We start from the raw sequence: 27,661 nt of genomic DNA, 5'->3' as shown, positions 1-27,661 counted from the left end.
TGTGCCACTGTGCACGGTAGCCTGGACTAGATAAATAAACTTCTTCAGTGAGTAGGAAGAAAAACGCTGTGACATTCTGAAAGGTGTCCTTGTCCCCTTACAGGGCACGGCAAGAGGTGGTGGGGTTATGCCTGATGAAGATAGGTAAGGCTTGGTGGGATAGACAGAAGGAGCTTGTTGGACATTCAGAATGACATTGTTGAATAAGCATTTTGCTATGTATGTAAAAGGAAGAAAACTCCTGTATAATCAAAGCAAGCTTGTAGCACTTCATGATACTATCGTGAACTTATGTTTCCCTCTAAAGCTGTTTAAAGTAACTTCTTGGGATTTGAAGCTCAAATCTGTTTCCCTGTTCACTGTGTTTACAGACTAGTCTATTATTATAGACATGTTCAATAGCTTGTGCATTTTATTGTGTTCTATTTACTTGCTTTTGTAATCAAACAAATGAGGTTTGAGAGGTTTTCTACTGAAGAAAAACAGTAAAAGATAATTTTAAGTATGATTCAAGGCCTGCTCAGTCAATGGCAAAGATTCAATTTTTCCATTAATATTTCCTCAAATTTTAAGGAAATGGAGTATGTATGTAAAAAGAATGTTTTTATTTTATTGCAGTATCTTATATATAAATTTCTCAAATTAAAATAATAATTTATAATATTATATTAGCCTGTTTTGAAAGATGTAGACACATAATCAGATAAAATGATCACCAGGGAAATACTAATTCCATACTCATTACCTGTAGGGAGAAATTATGCATCTCCGATTTAGACAGCTAAATGAAGTGGTCAGATTTTCAGATGTATTAGGTATTCAGACATTCTTATGTAGCACAATTCAAAATAGGACCATGTCATTTAACTGTTACAGAGCAGTGATATTTTTCTGAAAATCTTTCAAATAACCCTTTTTTCCCAAAGCAATGTGAATACTGCCATCTAGCTATACCGTAACAGTATATCTTTAGTCCAGTTCTGCTAGACATAAACTTTTTCAGTTTCAGTTTGGAATAGAGCAGAACTAAGATACAAAAGTTCCAACTGAATTTCTGTTAATTCAAAAATATGTAAGCACCATTTATTATTAAAATAATATCATAATATTATAAAATACTGTTTTGACAGCAAACTGAAAAGTTAAGAACAAGTTGAAGGTTCAAATTATTGCATCTGACGGTGAACAAGCTATTCCTTGTGAATGACTTATTTTACAAATGCAAGATTTTATTTTTCAAAGGTTTATACATGCCTTTAACTGAATGGGGTAACTAATAAAGTTAAAAACACACATTAGTAAATTGAAGTCTAGATTGTCTTGCCAATTTAAGATTCACATGCCAAAGATCAAGATTTCTACAAAACACTTTGTCTAACAAATATCTTTATTATTGTATTTGATCCATGAATTGTTTGCATACTGTTTATACAGAGTGTCAGCTGAACACTCAGTATTCAAACTGTACTGGTTGAGTTCTGGCATTGGCCACGTGGAGGCACTTTCAGATGAATATCATTGCATGTTCAAGATGTTGAGCCACCAAGCATCCTACTCAACACCTCTTTCGGTAACCAAAAGGCCAAGAGATCGAAGACACATATGCAGAATTTGCCCTGATACTGAGAAGACCATGGATGGTCTCAGCACCTAGACTTGGGAACTAGAAGAACTGATTTCCACAGCCTATTTCCACATTTCATCCAGAGCATTACATACATAGCTGCGCAGAGCCAGACTGTTGTTTGAGATTACTCAGGGAGTAACTAGAATCATTCTGGTTGAGCTCCTGCCCATAAGTTTGAGAGGCTTGTATTTCAAAACAAATTCAGACATGTGACTCTTCAACTTTCTTCCCTAGGCAGGGAAAACTGACGGAATTACATGACAGATATGCCAACTAGTTAAATACACAGTGTAATTTCTAAATACAAAGCTATTGGAAAAGCTATCCACTTCCCACTGCAGGAAGAAAAATTCTATGTAAGCTGGCACAGACACAGTGGGACTCCAATTAGAAAGCAAAACGTATCCAAAGACAGACATAGCTTAAACATAAAAGGAGAGGAAATCTACATAAGTAGATGTCTCTTAACTAGTATTTCGTATATCCTTATCGAACAAGACACACAATATGACATAGATCCCTGCACAGGACCAGTTCACAGAATTGTCTAGTCCAAAACAATGAAGGAGAGGCGGTGGGGTAGCCCTGTATGGGAGTGTTTTGACTGTCTAGAGCTTAATGAAGGTGACAACAGGGTTGAGTGTTCATGGGTAAGAACCAGGGGAAAGGCCAACAAGGCAGATATCATGGTGGGAGCCTGTTATAGACCACCCAACCAGGATGAAGAGGCAGGTGAAGTCTTCTATAAGCAGCTGGGAGAAGTCTCACAATTGCTAGGCCTTGTTCTCATTGGGGACTTCAACTTACCAGATGTCTGCTGGAAATACAATACAGCGGAAACAGTCTAGGAGGTAACTCCTAGATAACTTCCTGACACAGCTGCTGAGGGAGCCAACTAGGGAAGGCGCCCCGCTGGACCTGTTGTTTGTGAACAGAGAAGGTCTGGTGGGTGATGTGACGGCTGGAGGCCGTCTTGGGCATAGCGATCATGAAATGATAGATAGAGTTTCTGATTCTTGCGGAAGTAAGGAGGGGGGGCAGCAGAACTCCTTGCACTTCTGGAGGGCAGACTTTGGCCTGTTTAGGAGCCTGGTTGACAGAGTCCCTTGGGAGGCAGTCCTGAAGGGCAAAGGAGTCCAGGAAGGCCGGACATTCTTCAAGAGGGAAATCTGAAAGACGCAGGAGCAGGCCGTCCCCATGTGCCGAAAGATGAGCCGGTGGGGAAGAAGAGCAGCCTGGCAGAACAGAGAATTTTGGCTGGAACTCAGGAAAAAAAGGACAGTTTATGACCTTTGGAAGAAAGGGTAGGCAACTCAGGAGGACTACAAAGGATGTTGTGAGGTTATGCAGGGAGAAAATGAGAAGGGCCAAAGCCCAACTAGAACTTAATCTGGCTACTGCCGTAAAGCACAATGAAAATGTTTCTATAAATACATTGGCAACAAAAGGAGGGCTAAGGAGAATCTCCATCCTTTATGGGATGTGGGGGAAAACATAGTGACAAAGGATGAGGAAAAGGCTGAGGTACTTAATGCCTTCTTTGCCTCAGTCTTTAATAGCAAGACCAGTTGTTCTCAGGGTACCCAGCCCCCTGAGGTGGAAGACAGGGATGGGGAAAAGAATGAAGCCCCCATAATCCAAGGGGAAATGGTTAGCAGCCTGCTACACCACGTAGACATACACTATGGGGTCTATGGGGCCAGATGGGATCCACCCAAGGGAACTGAGAGAGCTGGCAGAGGTGCTCACCAAGCCACTTTGCATCATTTATCATTCCTGGCTAACCGGGGAGGTCCCAGTGGACTGGAGGTTAGCAAATGTGATGCCTGTCTACAAGAAGGGCCAGAAATAGGATCCAGGGAACCACAGGCCTGTCAGCCTGACCTCGGTGCCAGGGAAGATCATGGAGCAGATCATCCTGAGTGCCATTACACAGCACGTGCAGGAGAACTAGGGGATCAGGCCCAGTCAGCATGTGTTTATGAAAGGGAGGTCCTGCTTCACTAACCTGCTCTCCTTCTATGACAAGGTGACTCGCTTGGTGGATGAGGGAAATACTGTGGATGTTGTCTACTTAGACTTCAGTAAAGCCTTTGACACCGTTTCCCACAGCATTCTCCTGGAGAAACTGGCTGCTCATGGCTTGGACAGGTGTATTCTTTGCTGGGTAAAAAGTGGCTGGATGGCCGAGCCCAGAGAGTTGTGGTGAATGGAGTCAAATCCAGTTGGTGACCTGTCACAGCTGGTGTTCCCCAGGGCTCAGTATTGGGGCCAGTTCTGTTTAATATCTTTATTGGTGATCTGGATGAGGGGGTCGAGTGCACCTTCAGTAAGTCTGCAGGTGACACCAAGCTGGCCAGGAGTGTTGATCTGCTGGAGGGTAGAAAGGCTCCACAGAGGGACCTGGACAGGCTGGATCGATGGGCCGAGGCCAATTGTATGAGGTTCAACAAGGCCAAGTGCCGGGTCCTGCACTTGGGTCACAACAACCCCATGTAACGCTACAGGCTTGGGGAGCAGTGGCTGGAGAGCTGCTTGCCAGAAAAGGACCTGGGGGTGTTGGTCGACAGCTGGCTGAACATGAGCCAGCACTGTGCCCAGGTGGCCAAGAAGGCCAATGGCATCCTGGCTTGCATCAGAAATAGCATGGCCAACAGGACTAGGGAAGTGATTGTCCCCCTGTACTCAGCACTGGTGAGGCTGCACCTCAAGTACTGTGTTCAGTTTTGGGCCCTTCACTACAAGAAGGACATTGAGGTGCTGGAGTGTGTTCAAAGAATGGCAGCGAAGCTGGTGAAGGGTCTAGAGCCCCACCAGTCTTCTGAGGAGCAGCTGAGGGAGCTGGGGTTGTTTAGTTTGGAGAAGAGGAGGCTGAGGGGAGACCTTTTTGCTCTCTACAACTCCCTGAAAGGAGGTTGTAGTGAGGTGGGGGTCGGTCTCTTCTCGCAAGTAACAAGCGATAGGACAAGAGGAAACAGCCTCAAGTTGCACCAGGGGAGGTTTAGATTGGATATTAGGGAAAACTTCTTCACCGAAAGGGTTGTCAAGCATTCGAACAGGCTGCCCAGGGAAGTGGTTGAGTCCCCATCCCTGGAGGTAATTAAAAGATGTGTAGATGTGGTGCTTAGGGACATGGTTTAGTGGTGGACTTGGTAGTGCTAGGTTTACGATTGGACTGAATAGAATCATAGAGAATCAATCAATCATAGAATCTTAAGACCTAGAGGTCTTTTCCAACCTAAACGATTCTATGATTCTATGAAAACCTGACCAGTACCAGATTCATCAAAGGAAGATGCAAGAAAACACGTTGTTACTTTCAGAATAACAGCCCTCAGACCCATCCTAGTTCAATCAACAGGACATAAGCCTGAATTTCAAATCATGAAGAGCTGAGACTACAAGAAGAAAAGACGGAACTGCTACAGGCAGGGCCCCAGATTGTTTCACCTAAATCATTAGGAAAACAGATGTTCTCCCCCGTCATCTGTGGCAAAATCTTGATGATAGTTGTTCTTAGATATAGCATATTACAAGGCCCTAATTCTGTCAGTATTATTTTTTGAATAGCGCGCACACACACACACACACAGAGCTGAATGAGAGTTACAGCTTCTTATTAAAAGATGAAGAGACTACATGCAGTCAAATGACTAAATTTATCACAAATGCCGAGCCACTCTTGGCTGCTAAAAAACAATTAAAAAGCAAGGCTTGATTTCACTAGGGCTATACATATTTTTCAGTTTATTGAAATTTATTCAGTTTAATGAAAGTTATTTATGGTGAAGTGAAGTTGGAATGCAGACATCTGTTTCTCCCAAACATCAGGAACATTAAAAAAAAATCTTTAATTATGGATACAGTGTGAGATGCACTGCTTTCTAGTTTTGCATTTTTAATTTTGCATTTTAATCTTCTGTGTACCTCCCAAAAAACCCAGGATAAATTGCATTATTCAGGATTATTTAATAATTGTATAAAATTTCACTCCCAGACTTGTGAAGTGCAAAGTCCTTGCCCCTGAACAGCCTCTCTTTTTTGACAGCAGCATATATTGCACCTTTGGTGCTAAAAGAAAAAGAAATATATTTCACCACCTCAGCTGCTTTCTGAAGTCTGACAGTATGTCAAATCATTCTGGAAAAGACATAGCTGCTATCTAATAAGGTGGCCACTATTCCAAGTGCCACAAAGGTGGACAATAGAATACTCCATCAGCATTTTGATTTATTTTTCTTCTGAACTGAACAAGCAGCATCTCAATATTGTAATCAACATGTGAAAAACTCGAGTTTTGTGGTGCCCAGCTTTCCTGTGATCTGTCCCAGCAGGGATGCATTTAGCTATAAACCACCCAAGTGAATAGCTTTGTTACCACTGTTCTTTACAGAGCCAGGTATTTTCCTGGTAGTATTCTCTTCAGACCTTTTTTGTCAACTTATTTTACGTACTGCTGAATTAACAAACTGAAATCTCAGTCAACTTAAGCTGGTCCATCATCTGTCTCCCTAGTTCTCACATACCTATCTCCATTGCAGCTGACCCTGCTGTAGCAGACCTCCAAGAGCACTTTGAACCCTTTCCAGAATAGGTTCCCTTAGGCTTGACTTGAGGACCATGCTTGTAGCATCTCTGAAGGCAGGAAATGTTAAATCTGGGGTCCCATTAAATGGTCTAGGTTTTCTGTGCTTATTCTGTGGGTACCCCTATTCAACATAAGAATACAGCGGATTAGGGAGATAGCATTTAATGATCACACACATGCAAATGACTGCTCACAGCAAAGGCCAGGGAAAAACCTTGCTCAAGATGGCTGCAGTCTGGCAAGCAGTTAATGCAATGCACGGATGATATCTGGACTTGTATCTATATCTTTGAATTGGTAGAGCCTCCTCCTTCCCAGGGCTGTACTGGTAACAGCCAGGTTATTCCATCACCCTTTGGGAAGGGCATCCCAGACAAGATCTTCTCAGGAGCCACCTACCCTTTCCAGATGTTTCATGCTTGTCTGCTGTCTAGGTTGTTAAGTGCATTACTCCTGCTTGTAGTTCAAGCCTATCAACATTGCACGTACATGCTGAAGACGTGTTCTTGCACCTTAACAAAGTGCCGGTTCACTCTGAGGTCAGTAGCTAGCATAATTTTAGAAAGTTGCAGTATTACCTTTGTCAGACAGCTGTTACTGCCATTTCCTCACATGCCTTGAGGACAATTTATCTGCACATGATTATGGGGTTTGAAGGCAGAAAAAAGGTAATCATCACAGATAAGATCATCTATTCACCTACCACAAAAGTTTTTACTATTGTTACAAGCTGTAGAATAATTATATATTCAGCTGTACCCACACAACAGTGATTTATTGTGCTTCCATCAGTGTTTCGGGGGCTGCTGACTAAAAGCACTCTGTCTACACAGCATGATTCCCATCAGATGTTTAACCAGGTTACAGTCATACTGGCATTTGGTGTAAGTCAATGAAATTTCTTTGCATACTACTAAGTGGTTTTGGAGAATTCTCGCATATTTTTTATTCACAGCCTCATCCTGCCATGTTTGCTAACCTTTACAGATCAGTTTGGGAACCCTCAATGATTTTACTGTTTGAATGATGTTTAAATAACTTGGATATATATAGATGCTTATATACCTAAATACATATATATATACAAATATTGCCTAGCTTATGTAGAACTTATTTATATGTTATTAAAGCATAAAAAAGGAGATACTTGAGGAAAATTATTTTTGTGAAAGTGCATACAAAAATTAAGCAAGCCCACAGTTGTTTAAATTGAAATCACTAAAGATATAGCTAACCACAGAGTTATCATTTGCAAATGAGGATGAAGACTTGCAGAATAAACACACAGTTTAATTTTTGCAGATTCAGGTCAGGCAGAAGCAGTTTATTTCTACAGCTATAGGAGGGAACGCATAGCGACAGAGGTTCAGCCCTCTACCGATGCGAAGTCTGACTTAAAGCAAAAGTACTAGGGCTTATACAAATTCACAGCGGCTACAAGCTGCCCTGTGAGGAGGCCTGATATGGCAGAGCAGCATCTGCATGGAAGGAAATGTCACGCCGGACGTGCCTGTGTGTTCCTGACAGCTCAGAGCACGCAGCCAGGCAGCCTCGGCGTACATCTGTTCAGCTCATCCCTCCCTCGCTTGTGATGCTGCTGTGCCCTTCACCAACTTCAAGGCCTAGCACGGCCTGCCTCCACAAAACAATGTTGGTAAAAGGGATTATTTAGGCTGTTTCCAGAAAATGCTGGACTACTGAAAATGCTGAGCTTGCTCTATTGACCAATAAAAATTACCTAAGTGTTTCTCTTTAGGAGGCATCCTCTCAACTGATCTATACAAACTACTTGCAGCTTCTGCTCTTACAGAAATAAAAAAATAATCTATCATCACCTCATCACTTACATCGTCTCAAGACTGATCTGTCTTGCAGATTCAGCACTCTTGCAGCTGGTTTATTTAATCTATTTCTACATTCTGATTAAACCACGTATTTAAGAAGGAACCAAACTGAAGTAGAAGAGCTCTGAGAAGAATTGTGTGTTGTTCCTACTCCTTCCTAGGAATCCACTTAAGGCCACTGTTTTGATTGCTTTGGGTTTGGGGGTTTTCTCTGTTTAAGGATGAGACCAGCATCTATTTCATAGAATCACAGAAAAATTTAGGCTTGAAGGGATTGCTGAAAGTCATCTAGTCCAACCCTCCACTCAAAGCATGGCCAACTCTTGAAGCTACACCAAGTTGCTCAGGGTCTCGTCCAGTTGGATTCTGAAGACCCCAGGGATGGAGGTTGCATGGCATCCCTGGGCAAACTGTGACCACCTGCATGGTTAAAAAAAAATAAATTAAAAACATCCTTCCACTGACTTGCAGCACTGCCTGAAAAGAGAGTGTCACTTTCCATCATAAAACTGGGTTTTCGTTCCTTGTAAGTCTTGCATATAGCCACATAACATAATTCAGTGTCATCTAGTGACCTGAGCCCAACCTATCATCTGTTTAAACCAATGTTTAGGGCCCTCTCCACCAGCCCAAACCATATATGCCACCCTCATCCATCTGCATACTACTTCGTATACAAATGTCATCCTCATCATTGTTTGAAGAGAGGAACTCTCCCTGATTTCTGGACGGCTTGTCTCTCCTCCAGGTTGTTCTCTGTTTCTTGTCGGTAGGGAAAGGTGTGAAGAGCAGGCAAGTGAGCAGTTGGGAACACAGAATTCTTAGATAAATGTTGTGCTAGAAACTACGATGTGTGACGAATTTACAGAGATACTTCAGAGCTAAATGAAGCTAAGAGACAAACCCATCTTCCAGAACTGTGCTGGACAGGGCTGCCACTACCCAAATACAATGTTTACTGTGAATTTCTTATGGTCTGCGGTCCTGAGTATGTTAAAGGTTGATTTACGATCAGCATACACATGACAGTACCTGAGAAAGGCAGCTAATTAGCCCCAACGGGGCTGGCACTCCGCAAGCTCTGGAAGATCTAGCTCAGGTAAAGAACCACGCACCACAGAAGGAACCTTTGCTAGATTTAACATGGCTAGAATTTTTCTGCGTGAAAAGTCAAGCTGCAGAAGATTTTTAGCATTTTTAGCATTGATTATGAAAGTGGCAAATAAATAACATACTGCCAGATTATATTCAGAAATTCTAGCAGCTGTTTCACTGAGAAGTTTCACTGACAACATGAGTGTTCATGTTCTACGGCAAGTGCTGGAAATTGAGTGAGACCATTTATCTTCCGGTTCTTCACACCACCAGCGCACAAATGCAGCCCTCCCTCCCACAGCTCAGAAGCGGGTACCCGGGGAGGCAGCCAGCTCCACCTTCCCCAGATCTGGAAACGAGCCTCACCTTGAGACAGCCACCTCTGCAAACATGGCACCTCTCCGAGCAGAGAAGTCAGCCATTTTGTCACATTTAAACTAAGTCAAAATGAAATTTGAAACACGTGACATAAAAGCGGAGACTTTTAAGCTTCAGAATGGTAGTTTTTAGGCCTTATTTTTCCATTTTTGAATATTGATTTCAATTACCTAACTAGAAGCTCTGGTCAGAGCAAGATACCCGGGCAGTTTTGCCAGCGCCAGCTCTGAAGCCTGCTCTCAGGTGCCAGGTATGGCCAGCGCCACCGGCTCCGGCTCCCAGGCCCTGCTGACACACCGGCTGCGCCCGGTGCTGCAGCCGCCGCCGCTCCCGGGGCGCGGGAGCGGCAGCAGAGCGCGTCCTCCTTTTTCCTGACAGGACATCAAGCCGGGGGAAGTCACGGATCACAACCGGTATTTACGAAACACCTTTTATTAATTAAACCGTTGTTACTACGAGAATCAAGCTGCTGTAACTACGCAGAGCGCCCCCGGCGGCACCGTTTCTGCTCACGCCTCCCGCCCCCAGCCCCGCAGCCGGCCCTGCCGAGGGGCTCTCCCACCCCGCCGCCGCCGCCGCCGCCGCCGCCGCCTCCCCAGCGCCGCTCCCTCAGCGCCGCCCCGCCCCCGCGCGCACCCCGCAACGGGCGCTCGCTGACGTCACGGTCGCGTACCGGCGGCCCCGCCCGCCGCCGCCTGACGCGGGAGGCGGTGGCGCAGGCGGGCCGGGGCTCGGCTCGGCGAGCGGCGCCTGGCTCGGTGAGCGCGGCCGCGGGGTCGGGCCCGCCCGGGCTGGAGGGGGCTCCGTGCGGAGCCGGGGGGCGCGGTCCCTCCCGGCGGAGTGCGGTGGGGCGGCTTGTTCGCCCGGGGCCGGGCGGGCACCGCAGCGCGGCCGCCGCCGCCGCCGCCGCCGCCGCCGCCGCCTCGGCTGCCCCCGGGCAGTGGCGGGGCGGTGTCCCGAAGCGAAGGCGGCGCTCCGGTCAGCGCGGGGCGGGGGTAGGGGTAGCTGCGTAAGCGGCCGGGAGCCGGGACGCGGGCCTGGGCAGGGCCCGGTGGGTGGTGACAGGCGCCCGGGTGGCTCGGATCCTCTCCCTGCGGAGAAGCCTGAGGCCGGCCGGCAGGTGCGGGGCCCCGCGTCTCCGCGGTGCGGTCAGGCTGACTCGGAAGGAGCGGGGAATCCCCTGCCCTGGGCTGCCGGGCGAGCGGTGGTCAGGGCCGGCGGGGGCCGGAGGTGCCGCCCCGCCAGCGCGACCCCGGTGCCAGGAGGAGCCGGGGGGCAGCGGGGAGGGGTGGAGGGGGGTGTGACTAGGCCAGGTTAAAGTAGCAATGGTAGTCATTTTTTGAGTGTCTCCTTATGGATCTGAGAGGTTATTTGTCAAAGCACTTTGGGAAATTGCTCCTTGTATTTTGGTTTTTTGTTTGTTTGTTTTTTAAAGATTCATGTCAGGCAGTTTGGGCTCGTTTGTATATGGAAAATTCTGTTGGCAGTGATTGGAAACCAGCAGGCACACTGCTAATGAAAAAGTAATAGCTATCTTACATAACCCTAAATTTTCAGTGACGGTGTTGGAATCTTTGGCTATGGTAGATAGCCACTATCACTATGGTAGATAGTGATGATGTCTTTGTACTTCCACGCTGTGAAAAATGTACGTGTTGGACATGCAGTTGTGTGATGCAGGGAATTACCTGCCCTACTGTTTTTTCACTTTCATTTTTAGAGAAGTGCCAAGTAGGCACTCAAAGCCTAAAAGCTCTGCGTTGAGAGCATGTGATGGAAATACAGACTAAATGGTCAGGAAGGAGGTCCATTTATTCCGACAAAAAAAGGCTTAAGACAGTAGTAGTACCGGGAGGAGGAAAGTTAGACATGCTGGCTGGGTGAATGTAGGTGCTGGGATACTGGCCTGAGAAGCTGGTGTAGGTTGAAATGTCAGAAGATGGGAGTTTACCGAAGTATTCAGTAATTTTAAGAGAGTAACAATTACCATGTTGGGTCAGATCACTGACTTTCTCTGTTGTCTGGTCTTTGATATTATCTAGCCTTAGGTGCTTAAAAATTAGTAGTAGGCCACCACTTAATGAAAAATTTAAGGGCTACTTTAAACAAACTAATTTAAATAAACTAAAGGAGAAAAAATGTAAAATTATCAGCTAGGACCTGGCTTGTATTAGTTGAAATCCTTTATAACACTTGCTTGAATTCAGTTTGTTCTCTAAATTCTTGAAAGTTACTACTACTTTCTTAATTGCTCTTTCCCTACAGAAATAAGGCTTAATACTGTCTGCATGGTAGTTCTCCTTCATCCTCCTCCTCTTTTAAATCAGTGGCTGATAGAAAAACGGGTGACATATAGGAAGAGCTCTTGGATTAAGGGGTTTGTTTTAGTTTTGCTGTTTCCTCCCCTATACCCCCCAAGTCTCAGAAACAGTGAGCTGGAAAGAGTATCCTACCTCTGTCAGTCAGGATATTTAATCCTGTTAATAAGCTTTAGGCTTCATGTTTACCTTCTGGCAGTAAGATCCACCATCAAGCTGTATTTTTTTAATATACATTATTTTGTAATGAAGTGGGGTTGCTGCTTCAGAGGAAGGATGGTCAGCCAGATAGTTGAGATGTTAGCTTACAATATCAAATTGAACTCAAGTTTCTCTGTTGCACTGTAGCCTCTCTTGGTCAAGTTACTTAAAACCACAGAGTATATCTGTACTGATAAATGAAAAAGGGCCAAGGAATGAGCTTAAGCACTGGATTGATCTGTGATTATCTACAGTGCCTATTAGCTCCTTTCTTAGCTCTGTTTTGGACCAGCTTTCTCCAAGACAAGTTCCTCTAAATCTTACTTAGTACTAAGTAGTACAGATCTGGGCCAATCTGTACTGACTGTAGGACTGTAGGACTGACTGTTGGTTTGCGGCATTCTTGTGTTTAGTAATAAATCTGCCATTCATTCCAGCTTTAAAACAGAGTAAATAAGATTCTGCATTGTACAGAAATGGATTACAGATAAATATTAAAACATGCAGGACAGTTAAATACTATATTAAGATCATACACTGAAAATAATAGTGACTGAGGATCTTCCTTGCATATGATCAGATTGCTACTTAAATGTTTTCAGAGAACATTTCCTCTTCTGTTGTGAGGGAGCAATCCAGTTGGCTTATTTACTTTATACCATCCATTATTTTGTATTTATTTTAATAAAAGAATGAGAATGAATTAAATTCAGCTCTTCAGACTGACTTTTAGTTATCTTGTGTTAGACTTAAAATCTGCTGTGAATTCTTTCTTCCATTTCCAAGTGTTTTGCCACCCAAATGCATAGTTTGTTCGTAACTATACTGTACACATACTGCAAACTTGGGACATTTCAAACAGAGATGAGTTGTAACACTCCCACTCTTCTGAACTGCTGAGCCAGCTTTTGTATGCCCGCCGTGCACGGCCATGCACTAGTGCCGTGTATACACTGATCATGCTGACATCTCCGTTTTCTTACAGACCCTTTTTAGTGTTAATAAAGACTGAGCTTTAGCAAGAACAGTGGTGTTGACAGTATGACGAGTGTACAGTAAATAGTAAATTGATTCACTATTGAGTTGAAATGTAGCTATTACTTTAAGATTTTACTTGATGTCTCTTCTTCTTATATACTAACAATCACTAGCAAAAAAATTATTTAAAATCTGTAAAATATCTTTGCCTTACCCTCCTCCAGCAAAAACAAATCAAAAAACATGGGGCAAAGTAGACTATGGTACCGCAATTGTATTCAATAAGTAAACAAATTAATTGTTTATGTAAAGCCTTAGGAAGGAACTTGTTACAGAATTGGGTACACAGGCACTAAAAATGTCAAAACACTAAACTTTGCTCATGAAGCAGTAAACTGTGGTGTTAGGTTAACCTCTGTCTTTCTCATTCTTCTCAACATTTTCTGTGTTTTGGAAACGTGCAATAATTTTAAAATCAGAGTTCTTTACTGTTAAATTGTTTTTTACCTTTATACCCCTCTTAGAAGAAAAAACGGATTTTTCATTAGTAAATACAAGTGTTGATACAAGATGATGTGGTTTGGGAGTCCCTAGGTTTTTTTGCTAGCAAGTAATTGGACTGTGTGTATCTTAAATGGTTAACATCTAGATGATAAAATATATGACAGTGTTGAGTATAATCTTTCACGTAAGGATCCAGCTATATTCGTGAACTTATTAAGAGTTCTTTCCAATTACTTTCATTCCAATTGCTTGCTGTTGTGCTGGTCAGAAGCATGCTTATACCTTCTAAACTTGATGTCCTTGGTGGTTGTTAAATATACACTTATTATTATGCCAGTGTTGTTCTTCAGCTTAAATCAAAGTTGTTGAGCCTGTTGGCAGCAGGTGACTGCAATCAACCAGAAACATCTCCTCCAGGCCAAGATTTCGTTTTTCTGCTACATGAATGGACAGTGAGCCTGGTGGCTTGAGTTGCTGGTGACCTGCTCCATGTGGGCTGCCTTCTCAAGCCATCCCTGTCATATTCCTAGCTATGTGTCTGTTGTTGGGCTGAAATCAGCATCTCGTCTTTTGCATGAAATTGGATTCTTCTGCATCGTAAAAATACAGATGCATTCCAGATAACATGGGACTTCTGTCATGTGACTGCAGAGGCATCAGTCACATAAGTGCGATCAGCTTTTGGATCATAAAGCATCTAGGAGTAGAGCACAGCATTCCATATTTGCCTCTTTAAAATCTCTTCATGACCTGCACTTCTTAAGTTTCTTTGTTTTTGTTGGAGTAGAGAAAGGATATTTTCCAGATTTTATATATATATATATTTTTTTTTTTACTGAGTTTGTAAGTTCAGCCTTTATTTAAACAGACAAAATGTTAACTGAATTTCTTAATATCCTGAAGATTTTTTTTAAATATTACCAAAAGTAAAATTAGATTTTTTTTTTTTTTTTTTTTGTACTCCACCATTTGCTACCGATCTTAATACTGTTTAAGATGGAAAGTTTAATATCAGGCATATCCGTATTGTTCTAATGCTTAACTTTTAAGAAATACCTGCCTGTGATGTAACTAGATGTGATGGTTATAGAGTTAAATTCCTTGCTGACTTGGAATCATATATTCTAAATCTGAAGGTTAATAGGAGATAACCATAACGTACCAGACACTGTACCAAGCAACTAGATAGCTTTCTGCTAATACACAGAGTATAGTCGTTGTTAGAAACCGATTAGAGGACCTTATTCTAAGGTAAACTTTGTTTGGCCTCATCTGTGAATACTCCTACTAATCTATTCCAATTTGCAGTAATGGAACAACTACAGGATCCAGTTATGGAAGAAGATGCAAATATTAAAGCTATTAGCGAAGAGTACAGGAAAGCCTTTATTTTTATCAATAAAGCACTGAATACAGATGAACTGGGTCAGAAGGAGGAGGCAAGAAATTATTATAAGCAAGGACTTGACCACTTGCTCCGAGGAGTTAGCATTCCATCGCAGGGTCCTGCATGTGTAGGGTCCCAGTGGGAGTCTGCCAGGCAAATGCAACAGAAGATGAGGGAGACCCTCCGAAACGTTCACGCTCGACTCGACATTCTAGAACAAAACACCCCACCTGTACAAGCAAGTCCTGCTGCGATGGATGCCCCTGCTGGCGTGCCCAAGTTGTACCCATCCATTCCTTCCAAAGAAAAGCCAGAAAGACCCCCAGCCCCTAATGCTCTGTTTGTACCAAGTCAGCCACCTGCAGCAGATGGAAGTGTTGCAACTGTGAGCCAGGGGCAAATTCCAGCTATGAGTCCATCAGCTGCAAAACCTCTTTGTCTGCCAAATGAAGCACCTCCTGCGTATACTCCTCAAGCTACCAATGGCCATTTTACTGTGTCTTACGGCACAGACTCTGGGGAGTTTTCTTCTGTAGGTGAGGACTACTACAGTAAGTGTATTCAGCCACCTCCCCTTGAAAACCTGGGAGTGGATGCAGATGAGCTGATCTTGATTCCCCAAGGAGTACAGATATTCTTTGTGACTCCTGATGGGCAGGTTAGCGCTCCTTCGTACCCTGGATATCTACGCATTGTGAAGTTCTTGGATACAGATAGTGAGATGGCCCAGAATCGTCCACCTGCGTTTCTTCAGGTAACAGGAAAATAATTTTCTCCTTTAATTAAATTTCAAGAACTGTCATAAAACTTTAAAAGGCAATCTTCTTAAGTTCTTGCTCTTCTGAGCTTAAATCTCTGTGTGATAATATGAAGGATGTTATAGCTGTTGGAAAAATGGTTTTCTACAAATATGTACTTTTATGACTTTTTCTGCAAAAATCACCTCTGTGTCTGCCCAAGGTTGTCGAGTGCTGACTGTTCTGGCAAATTCCATTTTCTAAAGGAGTTGACTCAACATGGCTTTTCATTTCAAAATTAACTTCCCTTTCCTCACATAGAGAAGACATGTTGATTCACCTACTGTAACGTCAGTGTAAAACGGGGTTGCGCACTACCCCGCTTCAGTCTCAACTAGTGATAAGGTATTGCAGTTAGGACAACTGATAATTTGGAATTTGAGGGCCCATGTTAATCCAGACTCTGAACTACAAATAAAAAAGATGCATTATTTGGATTTTTTCAGTCCATGCTTGCTTCATGTGGGCATGTTCTGTAACGTACATTGTGTTTCTGGTCTGGTTTCTGACTTTCGATCTCATTGTTGCTGCTAAGATTGGCTGTTGGAAGTCTCATCAGTGAAGGGGAAATTTGGAGGAACAAACAAAAACTGCTTCCTGGTTTCGGGTCTGCCGGTTCACCTCCACTTGTGTTAGCAGTCTTCAACAGTCGTCCAGCTACAGCCATACGTTCTCTTTATCATATAAACCTGTCCTGAGATCTACAGGAAGTTACAGGCGCTGTGAATCCTGACTTGTTTGGCAGTGCTTTTGATCTGCTTCTATACCTGGGCCTCAAGACTAGACCTCAGTTTAAGAGGCTACTGGCCTGAATTATAGTCCTGTGAAAATTATAGTATTTTCTCTATATTAGACTGTCGGAACTAATCAAGAATGAGATTTCCACAGTCACGTGGGTTTTTTGTTTGGTTGGTTTTTTACCTCAAGATGGCATAAGGCTTTTTTATTTTTCTTACTAAACTTTATGGAACACCAAGTTTATGGTGCTTATCAGTAAGTTCTGCTTGCCTTTCTTTTTAAAAGGTTCCTTTAATTCCTTTATGTACTTATCTTTTCTAGATTTGTGACTGGTTTTATCCTCTAATGTGTAACCAGTCTCCTGTTCTGTGCTGCAATACTGGAGTCTACATGTTCCCTGACATGATGTCCCAGATACCAGGGTCCTATGTGGGAGTAGTGCTGTCTTCAGAACTTCCAGCAGCTGACAGAGAGCTCTTTGAGGATCTCTTAAAACAGATGTCTGACCTGCGAATCCAGGTAAATTCCTGGGCTGCCTTCTTTAAGCCAATAAGGAAAGGTCAAAACGATCAATATATTCTCCCATGTACATTTAGCTGTGTAAAACTACGAAGTTCTGTGTCTTGCTTGGTAAGCTCACCGGTGAGAAATAGATAAAGTAGCCAAGATTAAGTAACCTAGTAATGAAACTGTAAGCTCTGTGAGATGGGAGGACAGAAATTTTAAAATACTAAGTTGTAAGCACAGAGAGGAATTGGAGACCATTTTGTGTATTTTCTCTATTTTTCCAAAAGAGAACATAGGACCCAAAATGAAATTTTCTGTTCAGGAGAAAGCACATTTCTTCCTCTGTGTGTGTGTGCACAAATGCACACGCTCTCTGTGTAGTTTTGATGATAGCATTCTTGGAATTTTGTGCCCAAATGTGTTTACAGTTCAAAAATATTCAGCTGCTTCAGAGAAGACCTGTGAAAATAGCGTGTACCTCAAAAATCTGCCTTCAAATGGGATCTCAAAATGGATAAATCTGGTGCCTTATTGCAGTAAGATATTAACAGATAGAGAAAATAGGGGAAAAAAAGAAAAAAAGAAAAAAAAAAAACAACCCCAAAACACCCATAGTCTAACAAAGGTGCAGTAAGATACAGTGACTGGAAACAAGGTGAAAAAATATTACTGTAGGAGCACTGGAGCACCATTTCAGGAAGAATGGTAATCTGTAACTGCTTAAAAGCTCATAGCAAGATTATATCTTTTCATGAAAGGTAGAATCTTGTTGAATCACCACGACTTGAATGCAGTGATGGTAAAGGACCAGATTGCAGCATGCCATGTGGGCAGAGTTCTGTTATGTTATAAATCCTGTTGAGTTCAGCAGGGAATTTCACTAGCACAGGAGGCCAGTAAGGTTTACTTTAAGGGGAAAAGTACTACAGAATTATGTGATATTTCAGTGCAGGACTTACTGGATAAAATTCTGTAATCTTTCCTTCATAGAAGTAGTTCAAATTGGATATTTCATTAGTTCCTTGTTGTCCTAAAATTCCATGTTTTTGTTAATGTTCCCTGATACGATGTCACAGGTGCCAGGATCCCATGAGAGAGTAGGGTTATCTTCAGAGCTCCCAGCAACCGAGAGAGCACATTTTGAAGATAAATTTAAACAGATGTCTGGCCATAAAGTCCAGGTAAATTCTAGGGTAGTGATTCCAAAATTTTATAGTAAAAAAAAAAAAAAAAAAAAAAGTCACTGAAATATGTCTTAGAACTGCTGAGATTCCAGACTTGGTTGAAAGCAGCAGTATATGCTGTGCCCTTTGGTGTTTGTTTTTTTCATTTGGTTCTTTTTTGTTTGTTTGTGAAGAGCTGGTTCAATTACTTCAGGCTACCACGTTTTGCAAATCAGTAGCAGATTTCTGGAATTTTAAAAACTTCATGATAGAGCACAAATATTTCAAAGCCTACTCTGATGGCCATTTAATATATCTGTTTCATATAGTACTCATGAGGATCTAATTAACAAGTATATTTAATGTAGTTATAGTATAGAGTCACCTGTCATATTAGAGAACCCATTTCTGCTCCTTAGCAAAGTCCTTAGAAGTCTCATTGAACGTTTTTTCTACATAGTGACCCAAACTGTGGTGTAACTAAATTATATCTGGATCATACTTTGGGGTTTTTTATTGGGAGTTTTTTGTTGTTTTTTCAGTTGTAGCTGTGTATTACGGTCATTTCTCCTGCCCAGCCCCCAAAGTGTTTTGGGCACATGCTAAAGACATTTCTTAAATGTGAGATTTTGCACTGCTGTCAAGCAGTAATTTATGATGTAGTACAAGCCTGTGATACATTGTTAACCTAGCAACTTTCCAAGACTTACTCTACTCTTTTCTGTTAATGTTTTTGTTTTACTGCAACAGCCATCTTTGTGCAATACCCTATTTTTATTTCCAGTAAATATTTCAGAGGAATCTAAGAATTTCATGCAAATATAAAATATTATTCTATATTGTGTATTCTATTCTATTCATAGGTTTCATCTATGAATGCTTTCATATAGACTCTTCTAGTGTAAACAAAAAGGTTTTTCTTACTGTCCGTCATTAACTAGCAGTGTTTTCAACCATTGAAATGTTTATTTCTTTTCGTTTTACATTGGAAAAGTCTTAAAAATAGAATCCTAACCAAAACCTAAATCTACTACAATTTTTTTGCTTTCTCTAATTAAGGTTTAATTGCATATTGTCTGTGAACTGTGTGAAGTGATGTTACACTTCTCAGAAACGCTAACCAGACTATGGTGGTGGTTGCCGTGTTTGAATGATTAAGGTCTGCTCCAGAAACTCTAGTGTTTGACATGAAGTCACACCGAACTTACCCACCCAACTTTAAATGGGGAGCAGTATCATGCACAGCTTGATGTGTTCCTTGGTTGTGCCAGTCTGCAAAAGCATTGACAGCATGTAGAATGAATAATCTCCTTTATTTTTGAATTTGGGAGGGAAGGATGAGGAGCAAAACAACCAGAACAGCTGCATTCTTTTAGTGCAGCTGGACTGCAGTTCCCATACTGAATAACAACAGAGTTGACTTCCCTCTGAGAAAATAAAATGATAGATGGACAAGACTCTTGTCTTTTTTTGCTAGTTAGTTTGTACTGTAAGTTTTTCCTACTTAGTTACTTGACCATATGGCTGTGTTGGCATGCAGATCTTTTCATTGTAACTGGATAACGAAAGTGTACAGAAAATGTTGAGCTGTCTGATCAGCTTTTTTGAATGCATATCATTTCTCTGCAAAAGTAACTGAATTACAAATTTCCATTGAATTTCTGTACACTTACAGAAGGAATACACAGCATTAGCGTTTTCCGATAATGGATCCGTATGATCTAAAACACGTAAAACAGAAATTCTGATGATATGTTGCGAAGCAGATTCTCAGGTGTTTACTTTCACTTGTTAGCCTTCAGAAGCCTCTAGTGATGCAATTAACTTGCCTCAGACTGTACATATACAACCACAACCTGAAGGAGCGGAAAACCAGAAAGAGTTGCCAGAATGGAGTGAGAAAGTTGCCCGTGGAATCTTATCAGGTACTGTTGTAATAAGAGGATTGTGTTGAATATAAACCTCTGTGACTAACATTTAAACAGTATTTTCACCTAAATGCATGTGTGCTGGTAGAAGCTGAGTGGACAGAAGTAGTTGTTCACCAGTTCCAGTTGTAATCATCTAAAGGATACTTTGGTAGGCTCTATAAAAACAGTGCAGAATTTAAATACATTGCCAACAGTCTTGTTCACTGCAAATGAGTTAGGCTCCTCATTTCACTATATATTAGGATATCATCCCCTGTGACTCAAACCACTGTGATAGAACAATTTTCCTCCTGTATAAGCAGTTATATTAAAGCAGGCCTGTGTTGTGATTTCTGCAGATAAACTTTTTTTTCTCCTCTGAGAACCTTTGGAATATACTAATGATCAGCAGCTGATTGTAATAAATATGAATCTGCTAGGAGGGCTGGAGGGCTGGGTTGTGCGTTTTCAGAATGTTAATAGCATTGAGATGTGCAGTTCTATCACTTCTGACCCAGCTGGGGCTTGGATATCTCATAAAGAACCGAGTATGTGTATTAAGCTGATGTTTGGATGAGGGCTGGCTGTATTAAACTGTAAAAATAAGGTGAATTGAAAAAACATGGGGGGTGTAGGAGCAGAAACCACTGCAGGAATTCATGCTGGCCCATTCAGGGAAGAGAATAATTGCAGACTGTGTAATCAGGAATGTTTCTAAAGTCAGTGTTGCAGAGGCAGAGGAAGGAAAGCTGTAGGAATAATAGTCTATAAAAATTGTACGTTCTAAGAAGCACAATTTTTGCCTTGAAGGTGCATCTTGGGTAAGCTGGGGCCTAGTAAAAGGAGCAGAATATACTGGTAAAGCTATCCACAAAGGAGCTTCTAAACTTCGAGAACATATTCAACCAGAAGAAAAACCTCTGGAAGTCAGCCCAACTGTAGCAAAGGGGCTTCATGTAGCAAAACAGGCTACCGGAGGAGCTGTGAAAGTCAGCCAATTCTTAGGTAAAAATTTCTGTCTCATAGTATATTATATTTTTGCCTTAAATAAATATTCTGTAAAATGAGAGCTGGTTTCTCAGTAGTTTGTACCTAGTTATCTCTTGAGAGAGACGTGCTTTAGGTCTAATATTTATTACATGGCCTTGAGGCATCTTTTTCTTTCCTAAAAGAATAGTCTGTACAGTCTTAAGTTTGGCATGTTTGTCTAAGTTTTAGATAGTTAATTCAAAATGGTCTCTCTCTCTCTCTTCTTAAGTTGATAACCATGTATTTTAAAAGCTGTACTGTCACTGGTTGTTAACATACATATTGTACCACTAGAGAAAGTGTGTATGCGTGGTTTTAAATAGGCACACCTGAAACAAGTCTATTAGACTATGTATAAACTTCCAGCTAGAAATGGCTTGGTGTTTAGAGGTGCTTCGTAACCCTAGCAGCTCTCAGTAACTTCATTCTGCTACTTATTTGCATTAATGTTTATATTTAGTGTCTAGTGACTCATCCAAGTTTAAAAGCAAATTGTGCTGGATGTTATAAAAATACTTGGGAGAGCTGGAATGATTGAAAGAAAGACTTCTCCAGAAGACAGGTCAGGAAAGAAACACAGCTTGTTCCCTTTCTGCAAGTTGGGGATAATAACAAAGCAATGAAAACAGATTCTTGAAATTAGTGTGTGACGTGTATGTATTTCTTTTAAAGTACTTTTTAGCCATAAGACCAACCTTACTTGTTTCTTAGGAATTGGAGCTGTACAGAATCTGAAATATAAGGTTGCTTCTCTATCAGTTGGGTACTTAAGCATGGGTTAAAGTCTGTCTCTCAAATAAACATATTTGAATAGGAGCAACACTTAAGACTTCAGTGAAACTTAATTAGGAGTAAGGACTTTTAAAGAAAGATGTTCTGTGTTCTTACTAAATAATCTGTTTGCTATCGTTTTATGGTAGTTGAGGGAGTGTGTTCTATAGCAAGCTGTGTTGGAAGGGAGCTGGCTCCACACGTGAAGAAGCATGGCAGCAAATTAGTTCCAGAATCCCTTAAGAAAGATAAAGATGGCAAATCCACTTTTGATGGTGCTCTGGTGGTAGCAGCAAGTGGAGTTCAAGGTAATAAAAATTCCTTATACTTTCTTTAATTGCATACTTTTCAATGCTGTGAACTCAAATAAGCTGTTCATTTTTCTTTTCAAGGGTTTTCAACAGTGTGGCAAGGTTTAGAAAGTGCAGCTAAGTGCATTGCTAAAAGTGTTTCAACTGAGACTGTAAAAACTGTGAAATACAAGTAAGTTATGTTTTTATTGGCTTCATCTTCTACAACATACTATCATTGTGTTTGAATACTGGCAAAAAATGCTTATGAAAGTGCAGGGAAGCTAACTGAAATACCTGCTTTGTTCTAATTATGCAGCACATAATAAGCTGCTAAGTGCACAGTAATGAGCATCTCCTGTAAGTAAAAATATGAAGTGAGTAAATGATTGTGGTAAGTATATTTTTAGCTCTCTTCTAGAAGTAGTACAGCTTCAGGCTGTATTACAAATACTGTTCAGATTTATATCTTTGCTCTACAGTCTAATGTCACTATGAAAAAATTTACTGTTTTAAACAGCTTTGATCCTGAATTTATGTAAACTTAGCTAAATTTGAAGAAAAATGGAACAACTTCAACTGTCAGCAGGCCTGACTAAAGCGAGGAGGTACAAACAAGAATATTGTGTAAGGAAATCTAAGGCATAAATAGCAATAATAGGATAGCCTCGACTATACAGATGGTCTTAGAAAAAGATAATGGGGGAAGACAATAGTAACATTTGGGATTAAGATGATGGAAAGAATGAAGTTGAGTACATGTACTGCAAGATGCTGTGGAGAATAAGGGAATACATTGAAATAACTGCAAAATGTATGAAATGTACCCTTCAAAAAAAGTGCAATAAGTATAATAGAAAGTGAAGAGTAAACAAAAGCATGTAGGTTAAATGGAATCGGTAATAAGTGTAGCAAAATAGACATTAAAAAGGATTGCTAAAAGTGCATACGGGCTACTAGCAGAAAGTAACAAGGTAAATATCAGCATACATTATTAAGTGGATTGGTATTTGGGGTCGTGTTGTGATGCATTTCAAATAGGAGGCTAGATAGTGAAGTTCTAGTCAGTGGTGCTTTATTGCTAATGTTTGTTTTCAGTAAGAATGTCAGGAGGTATTGTACTGGTAGTTTTTTCACATAAATTCACATTAATGTTTTTGTTTTCGATATAAAAATAGGAAATATGGAGATCAGCAGTCAACAGCCACTAAGAGTGAAAAACAATAAGTAATTAAATCTTGCCATTAATGACAATACAGTTGAAAATATTTGATATTTGATCTTTGGAATCTATCCGTATAAATTATTAAAATTCTACAGAATATCTCTTTTGGAAGCTGGTTTCTGTTTCAGTGACAAAGATTTCTGCCACTCAAAATATTTCAGTGAATGAGCTAAATTCCACTTAATGGAAACAAAGCTAAAGGAGCATCATCACAATGTCTCTAAATCAACAAAAAACTCAGCTAAAACTTAGCTGCAGTACCTTTGTGGATGGAATTATAGAGAGATGCTCATCATATGTGCATGTTGATCAGAATTGGGGGAAAACATAACTTCAGATGTGATATTTCTGCCAAAGTGCCATTAGTGGGTTTTTACAATGATATAAGTAACTGCAGTATCTACACCTGCCCAACCTTTTTCTTTAAAAAAAAAAAAAAAAAAAAAGATGCAATTGAGACAGGCAAATTGAAAAATCAATTATCAAATATTAACAAATTGTTAGTCTAACCGTATTGGATAAGATACAGCCTCACTTTAAATGAGGTTACCTATTTTACTGATGTTGTATAAAACTGGCTTATGATGTTCCTGAGGTGAAAATAACTAATCAAATTGACAAATACTGGACTTTTGCTGTGAGATTAATTCTGTGGTCTGCAAATCAGATGTTGGTGATTCAAGGCTGTTACTCTATCAGAGAATTAAAAACAAAACAAAAAAGCACTAATTCTTTTTATTCAGTTTCAGTGTTGGTTCCAGCCATTATGCCATGGCTGCCGCACTGATAATGCAAGATTTTTGGGTTCTTTGATATGCTGTGCTTCTCTCTAGCCTTATTCTGAGGTCCTCAAAGAATCTCTGGTCATAAGAAGCACAGGGACAAAGTAACTGTGCTAACTGCTGGGATTCTGATGCTGCCAGAAATACCTCCCTTTGGCCTAGTTCGTCTGATTACAGTACTCTCTGGGGAAATGTCTGGCTGCCTGGAACAGTTGGAGTTACTGCTCTCACTATACTCTTGTCCTCCTTCAGTATGCTCTCTCTACTGGTGTATATGTGTACCTTTCTTCACGCTTGAGTAATTAATATGAGACTGCTGACTTGCCCCCTAAAGCATGAAGAAGCTGGACCCACAGCCCAGTGGAGAGACCAGAGGTTTTATCTCTTGGTAATTTTCATCATATCCTCAAGACAGCTTTGTTGAGCCTTTTGGGGTTTGACTTCTCCTTTTCTGCCCTCCCCCTCCTTTTCCTTTGCCGCTGTATTTGTTCCAGGTTACTTCAGGTAAGTTTCACTGCACAATGACATTTTTTTTGTAGGGACCTTGCTACCTCCAACATATGAGCATAGCTGTGTCAGCAATTCTCGGTACCCAGGAGACCTCTTGGACTGTCTGGGTTAATTTGCTTGGGCACAGTGGTGCACTACCTCAGTGAGTCTGCTCTTAGGACTTGGAATTAACGTGCCAGTGTGTTGCTGTTACACCAGGCGTAGTATCATATTATGCCACGTAGGCAGAGGCAAAGGTGATACAGGACAAGTACTAACCAAGCACTACTCTGGCAGTGGTGGTACCGAGAAAAAGAATGCCTGAGGTTATTCCGGTCCCTTTTTCTGTAACAGGTGAGAAGGCAAGACAGTGTTTGCCCTCAGTGCTGCCACCCATGGTACAGACTGAGAAGGTTTAGCAGCTGCAAGGGTCTAGCTGTGAGGACTTACATGGCGGAATAGAAGGAATTAGGAATTTTACTGGAGAATTTAGGTGGAAAAGTACTTAGTGGTTATTGCACACAACTCCCCTCCCTGCCCCCCTTCTTACGGTTCTATAGATAAGCCTTCTACTCTTCTCTTCAAAACTAGAGGGGAAGGAGGGAGAAAGACTGGAAGGTTTTTTGAGGAAAAAGGGTAGAAGCATATTGGTATCTTTAAAGAGTAATCTGTCTGATAGAGGAGCAGCCCTTACTCAAATGGCTTGGTAATTTCTAATTTTATTCTTTAGACATTCAGGCTGTGTGCTTATTATTTGTTCTTGGCAATGCTTAAATTTTTGCTTTCAAAAGAATTCTAGTGGAGAGAAAAATACTAAGTATACATATCTACAAAACTGCTATCTTTCTTAAGGTATGGAGATGATGCTGGCCATGCTACAGACAACGCTATGAATTCTGCAATCAATGTTGGTGTGACAGTCTTTAACATTGACAATATTGGTATCAAAGCTGTTGTAAAGAGAACTGCGAAGGAAACCGGCCATGCTGTGTTAGATGAATATAAAGTATTGGATAATGAGAAGAAGGATAAAAAATGAAAGCAATGAAATATTTCTCAAAGCCTTACGTTAGAGATGAAACTTCCTATTTACAAGTAACTACATTGCTAATCTGCGATTTAACACAAATCACTGTACTTTTCAAGCAACTGTTACTTAATTTGACATGAAAATGTAAAAGCAGGGAGGGCATTTGTAGAAGGAAAAATGAAAGTTGTCTTAACTCCTTGTTCTGTATCGAACAAGGGTTTTAAACAACTGGATCAGGGCTTTAGACAACTGGAACAATATGAGTTTGCAGTTAATAAACTTGCCTCTGTAAGCACTTTTTCCAAATATAATATGGAATAATAGATTAATATAGAAATACTATTGTGAATATTTTTGTAATGCTTTATATTTGTAAAGAAGGTGGTGATACAGAACAAATAAGATTACTAATTCTGGAACAAATAAGACTACTAGTTTTGGTTTTTAACTATCCTTAAGAGTTAGTTTTACTAAACCAGCTTTGTCTTATTTAATATGCACTAAAATGCTTTGTGTTTCATTGTTTTGTAGAGAATTTCCCTTTTCAGCTACGAAACAGCTAATCTTATCCAAAGTTCATGTTAGAAGAAATGAAAGATGAACCTCAGGTAACTAGGTAGTTATTCCCTTTAAAACTATTTTGTCCATCCAGCACATAAGCAAACCAAAGATATCAAGCATTTCTTCTAAAAGAGGGTATTTACAAGTCTAGAGAAATGTATTCTCCAGTTGACTCCATAAGGAATATACAAAGATTCTTTGAAATTGAGATTTTTATGTAGAGAGGATAAGTATGTTTTTGCATAAATTAAAGTATTTTTCTGTAAGAACATTCTATAGAGGACACTAGGAACTTCTATGCATTCTGTACTTACCAGCCAATCCAGAAAGATTCACAGTATATATCATGGTCTCCTAATGGAAGACAATATGTATTTGCTTCAACAAGTAGTTCTAACAGTCAGCATCTTTATTCCATTAAATTCATAGTTGCACAAGGTCTGTCTTTAAAGGGTATGAAGACAAGCACTTTTAATGAAGAGATGTGTGTGGAAAAGAATAGACACTACTGTGTAGGTTTTTCATCCTGTTCCTAGTGCAGTGTGAAATAACTCCATATGTAGTAACCTTAAGATGCTTTTTACAGTGCTACTTATTTAACAGTTCATTATTGAGTTTTAAAGCTGCTACACATTCTAATATTGGCTGGACCTGCAGCAAACAGAACACTATCAATTTACAACTTATCTCAATTTCATGTAAATGGAGAGAATAACTATAAGTGGTTGTTAGAAAATGATATTTGCATCAGATTGAAAAAATACAGTAACAGCTAACAGGTGCACATTTTGTGGTAGCTACTGTAGGTGTTCACTTAGGGTGAGAAATGTGAAACAGAGGATCTAACCACTTGCAGTGTAACTTTGATTTATGGAAATAAAGATGAAATTAAAATTGGTTAATCTGTGCTTGGCCTTTTTATGATGTGAAGCTACTGTATGGATCAGTGAGCGGAAAGACTAGGACTTCTTCGGAAGTAATAAAAACAGTATTGGAGTATGTCTACGATAGAAACAAGCTCATCAAGTAGAGCTTAAAATATTTTAAACTAAAAAGGTCCATCAAAAGTACGCTACAACAATTTCTGTTACTACAGTCTGTCACTTGCCAGCAAGAGTAACCAATTTAAGGTTAGTAGAGACTTCATACTAGACAAAGCATTTTTGTTGTTATGAACTGCATTTACAATAGGGATGCGTGTATTTGTATCTTCCTCCTTCCTCCCATTTTGGTTTTGCATATAGCTCATGCCCTTTAGTTTTATCTATAAACCATCAGAACAACAAGTTGTATTAAAACAACAGTTAAGATCAGAGTGTTACAGTCTTCAAGAGACCAAGTTGTAGCATACTGAGGAAAAAAAGATTTAAATGCCATCGGTATCAGGCAAGCATTGTTGTCCTGTTCAGCTTGCTTTTGTTCTCTTCACATGTACTCAGTCTTTCAAGT

The 27,661-nt window shown here is 40.7% G+C and overlaps 1 protein-coding gene across 4 annotated transcripts; it reads left to right on the top strand.

Annotated features, from left to right (window-relative positions):
* Window positions 1-10,219: 10,219 nt before the first annotated feature.
* Window positions 10,220-27,127, top strand: SPART (spartin). 4 transcript variants are annotated; one of them, XM_082304294.1, is made up of 9 exons: window positions 10,220-10,290; window positions 14,842-15,674; window positions 16,777-16,974; window positions 18,039-18,143; window positions 19,921-20,050; window positions 20,846-21,040; window positions 21,985-22,143; window positions 22,228-22,318; window positions 25,474-27,125. In XM_082304294.1, the coding sequence occupies exons 2-9, from the start codon at window positions 14,844-14,846 to the stop codon at window positions 25,658-25,660; spliced, it is 1,896 nt and encodes a 631-aa protein (XP_082160420.1). In that variant the 5' UTR covers window positions 10,220-10,290; window positions 14,842-14,843; the 3' UTR covers window positions 25,661-27,125. The 4 variants fall into 4 exon arrangements, with proteins under 4 accessions (XP_082160420.1, XP_082160423.1, XP_082160422.1 ...); XM_082304295.1 differs by lacking the exon at window positions 10,220-10,290 and adding an exon at window positions 10,613-10,652; XM_082304297.1 differs by lacking the exon at window positions 20,846-21,040 and having other exon boundaries at window positions 25,474-27,127.
* Window positions 27,128-27,661: the final 534 nt, after the last annotated feature.

This window comes from Platalea leucorodia (assembly GCF_965183815.1).
Source record: "Platalea leucorodia genome assembly, chromosome: 2".
Taxonomy (NCBI): Eukaryota; Metazoa; Chordata; class Aves; order Pelecaniformes; family Threskiornithidae; genus Platalea; species Platalea leucorodia.
This window is presented reverse-complemented; position numbering and strand designations above follow the sequence as displayed.

Excerpts from the sequence above, each read along its gene's own strand:
- SPART (XM_082304294.1), top strand. The coding sequence starts at position 14,844 with ATGGAACAACTACAGGATCCAGTTATGGAAGAAGATGCAAATATTAAA. Across the intron at positions 22,144-22,227 it reads AGCAGCAAGTGGAGTTCAAG|GGTTTTCAACAGTGTGGCAA; the intron begins GTAATAAAAATT and ends TTTCTTTTCAAG. Across the intron at positions 22,319-25,473 it reads GTAAAAACTGTGAAATACAA|GTATGGAGATGATGCTGGCC; the intron begins GTAAGTTATGTT and ends ATCTTTCTTAAG.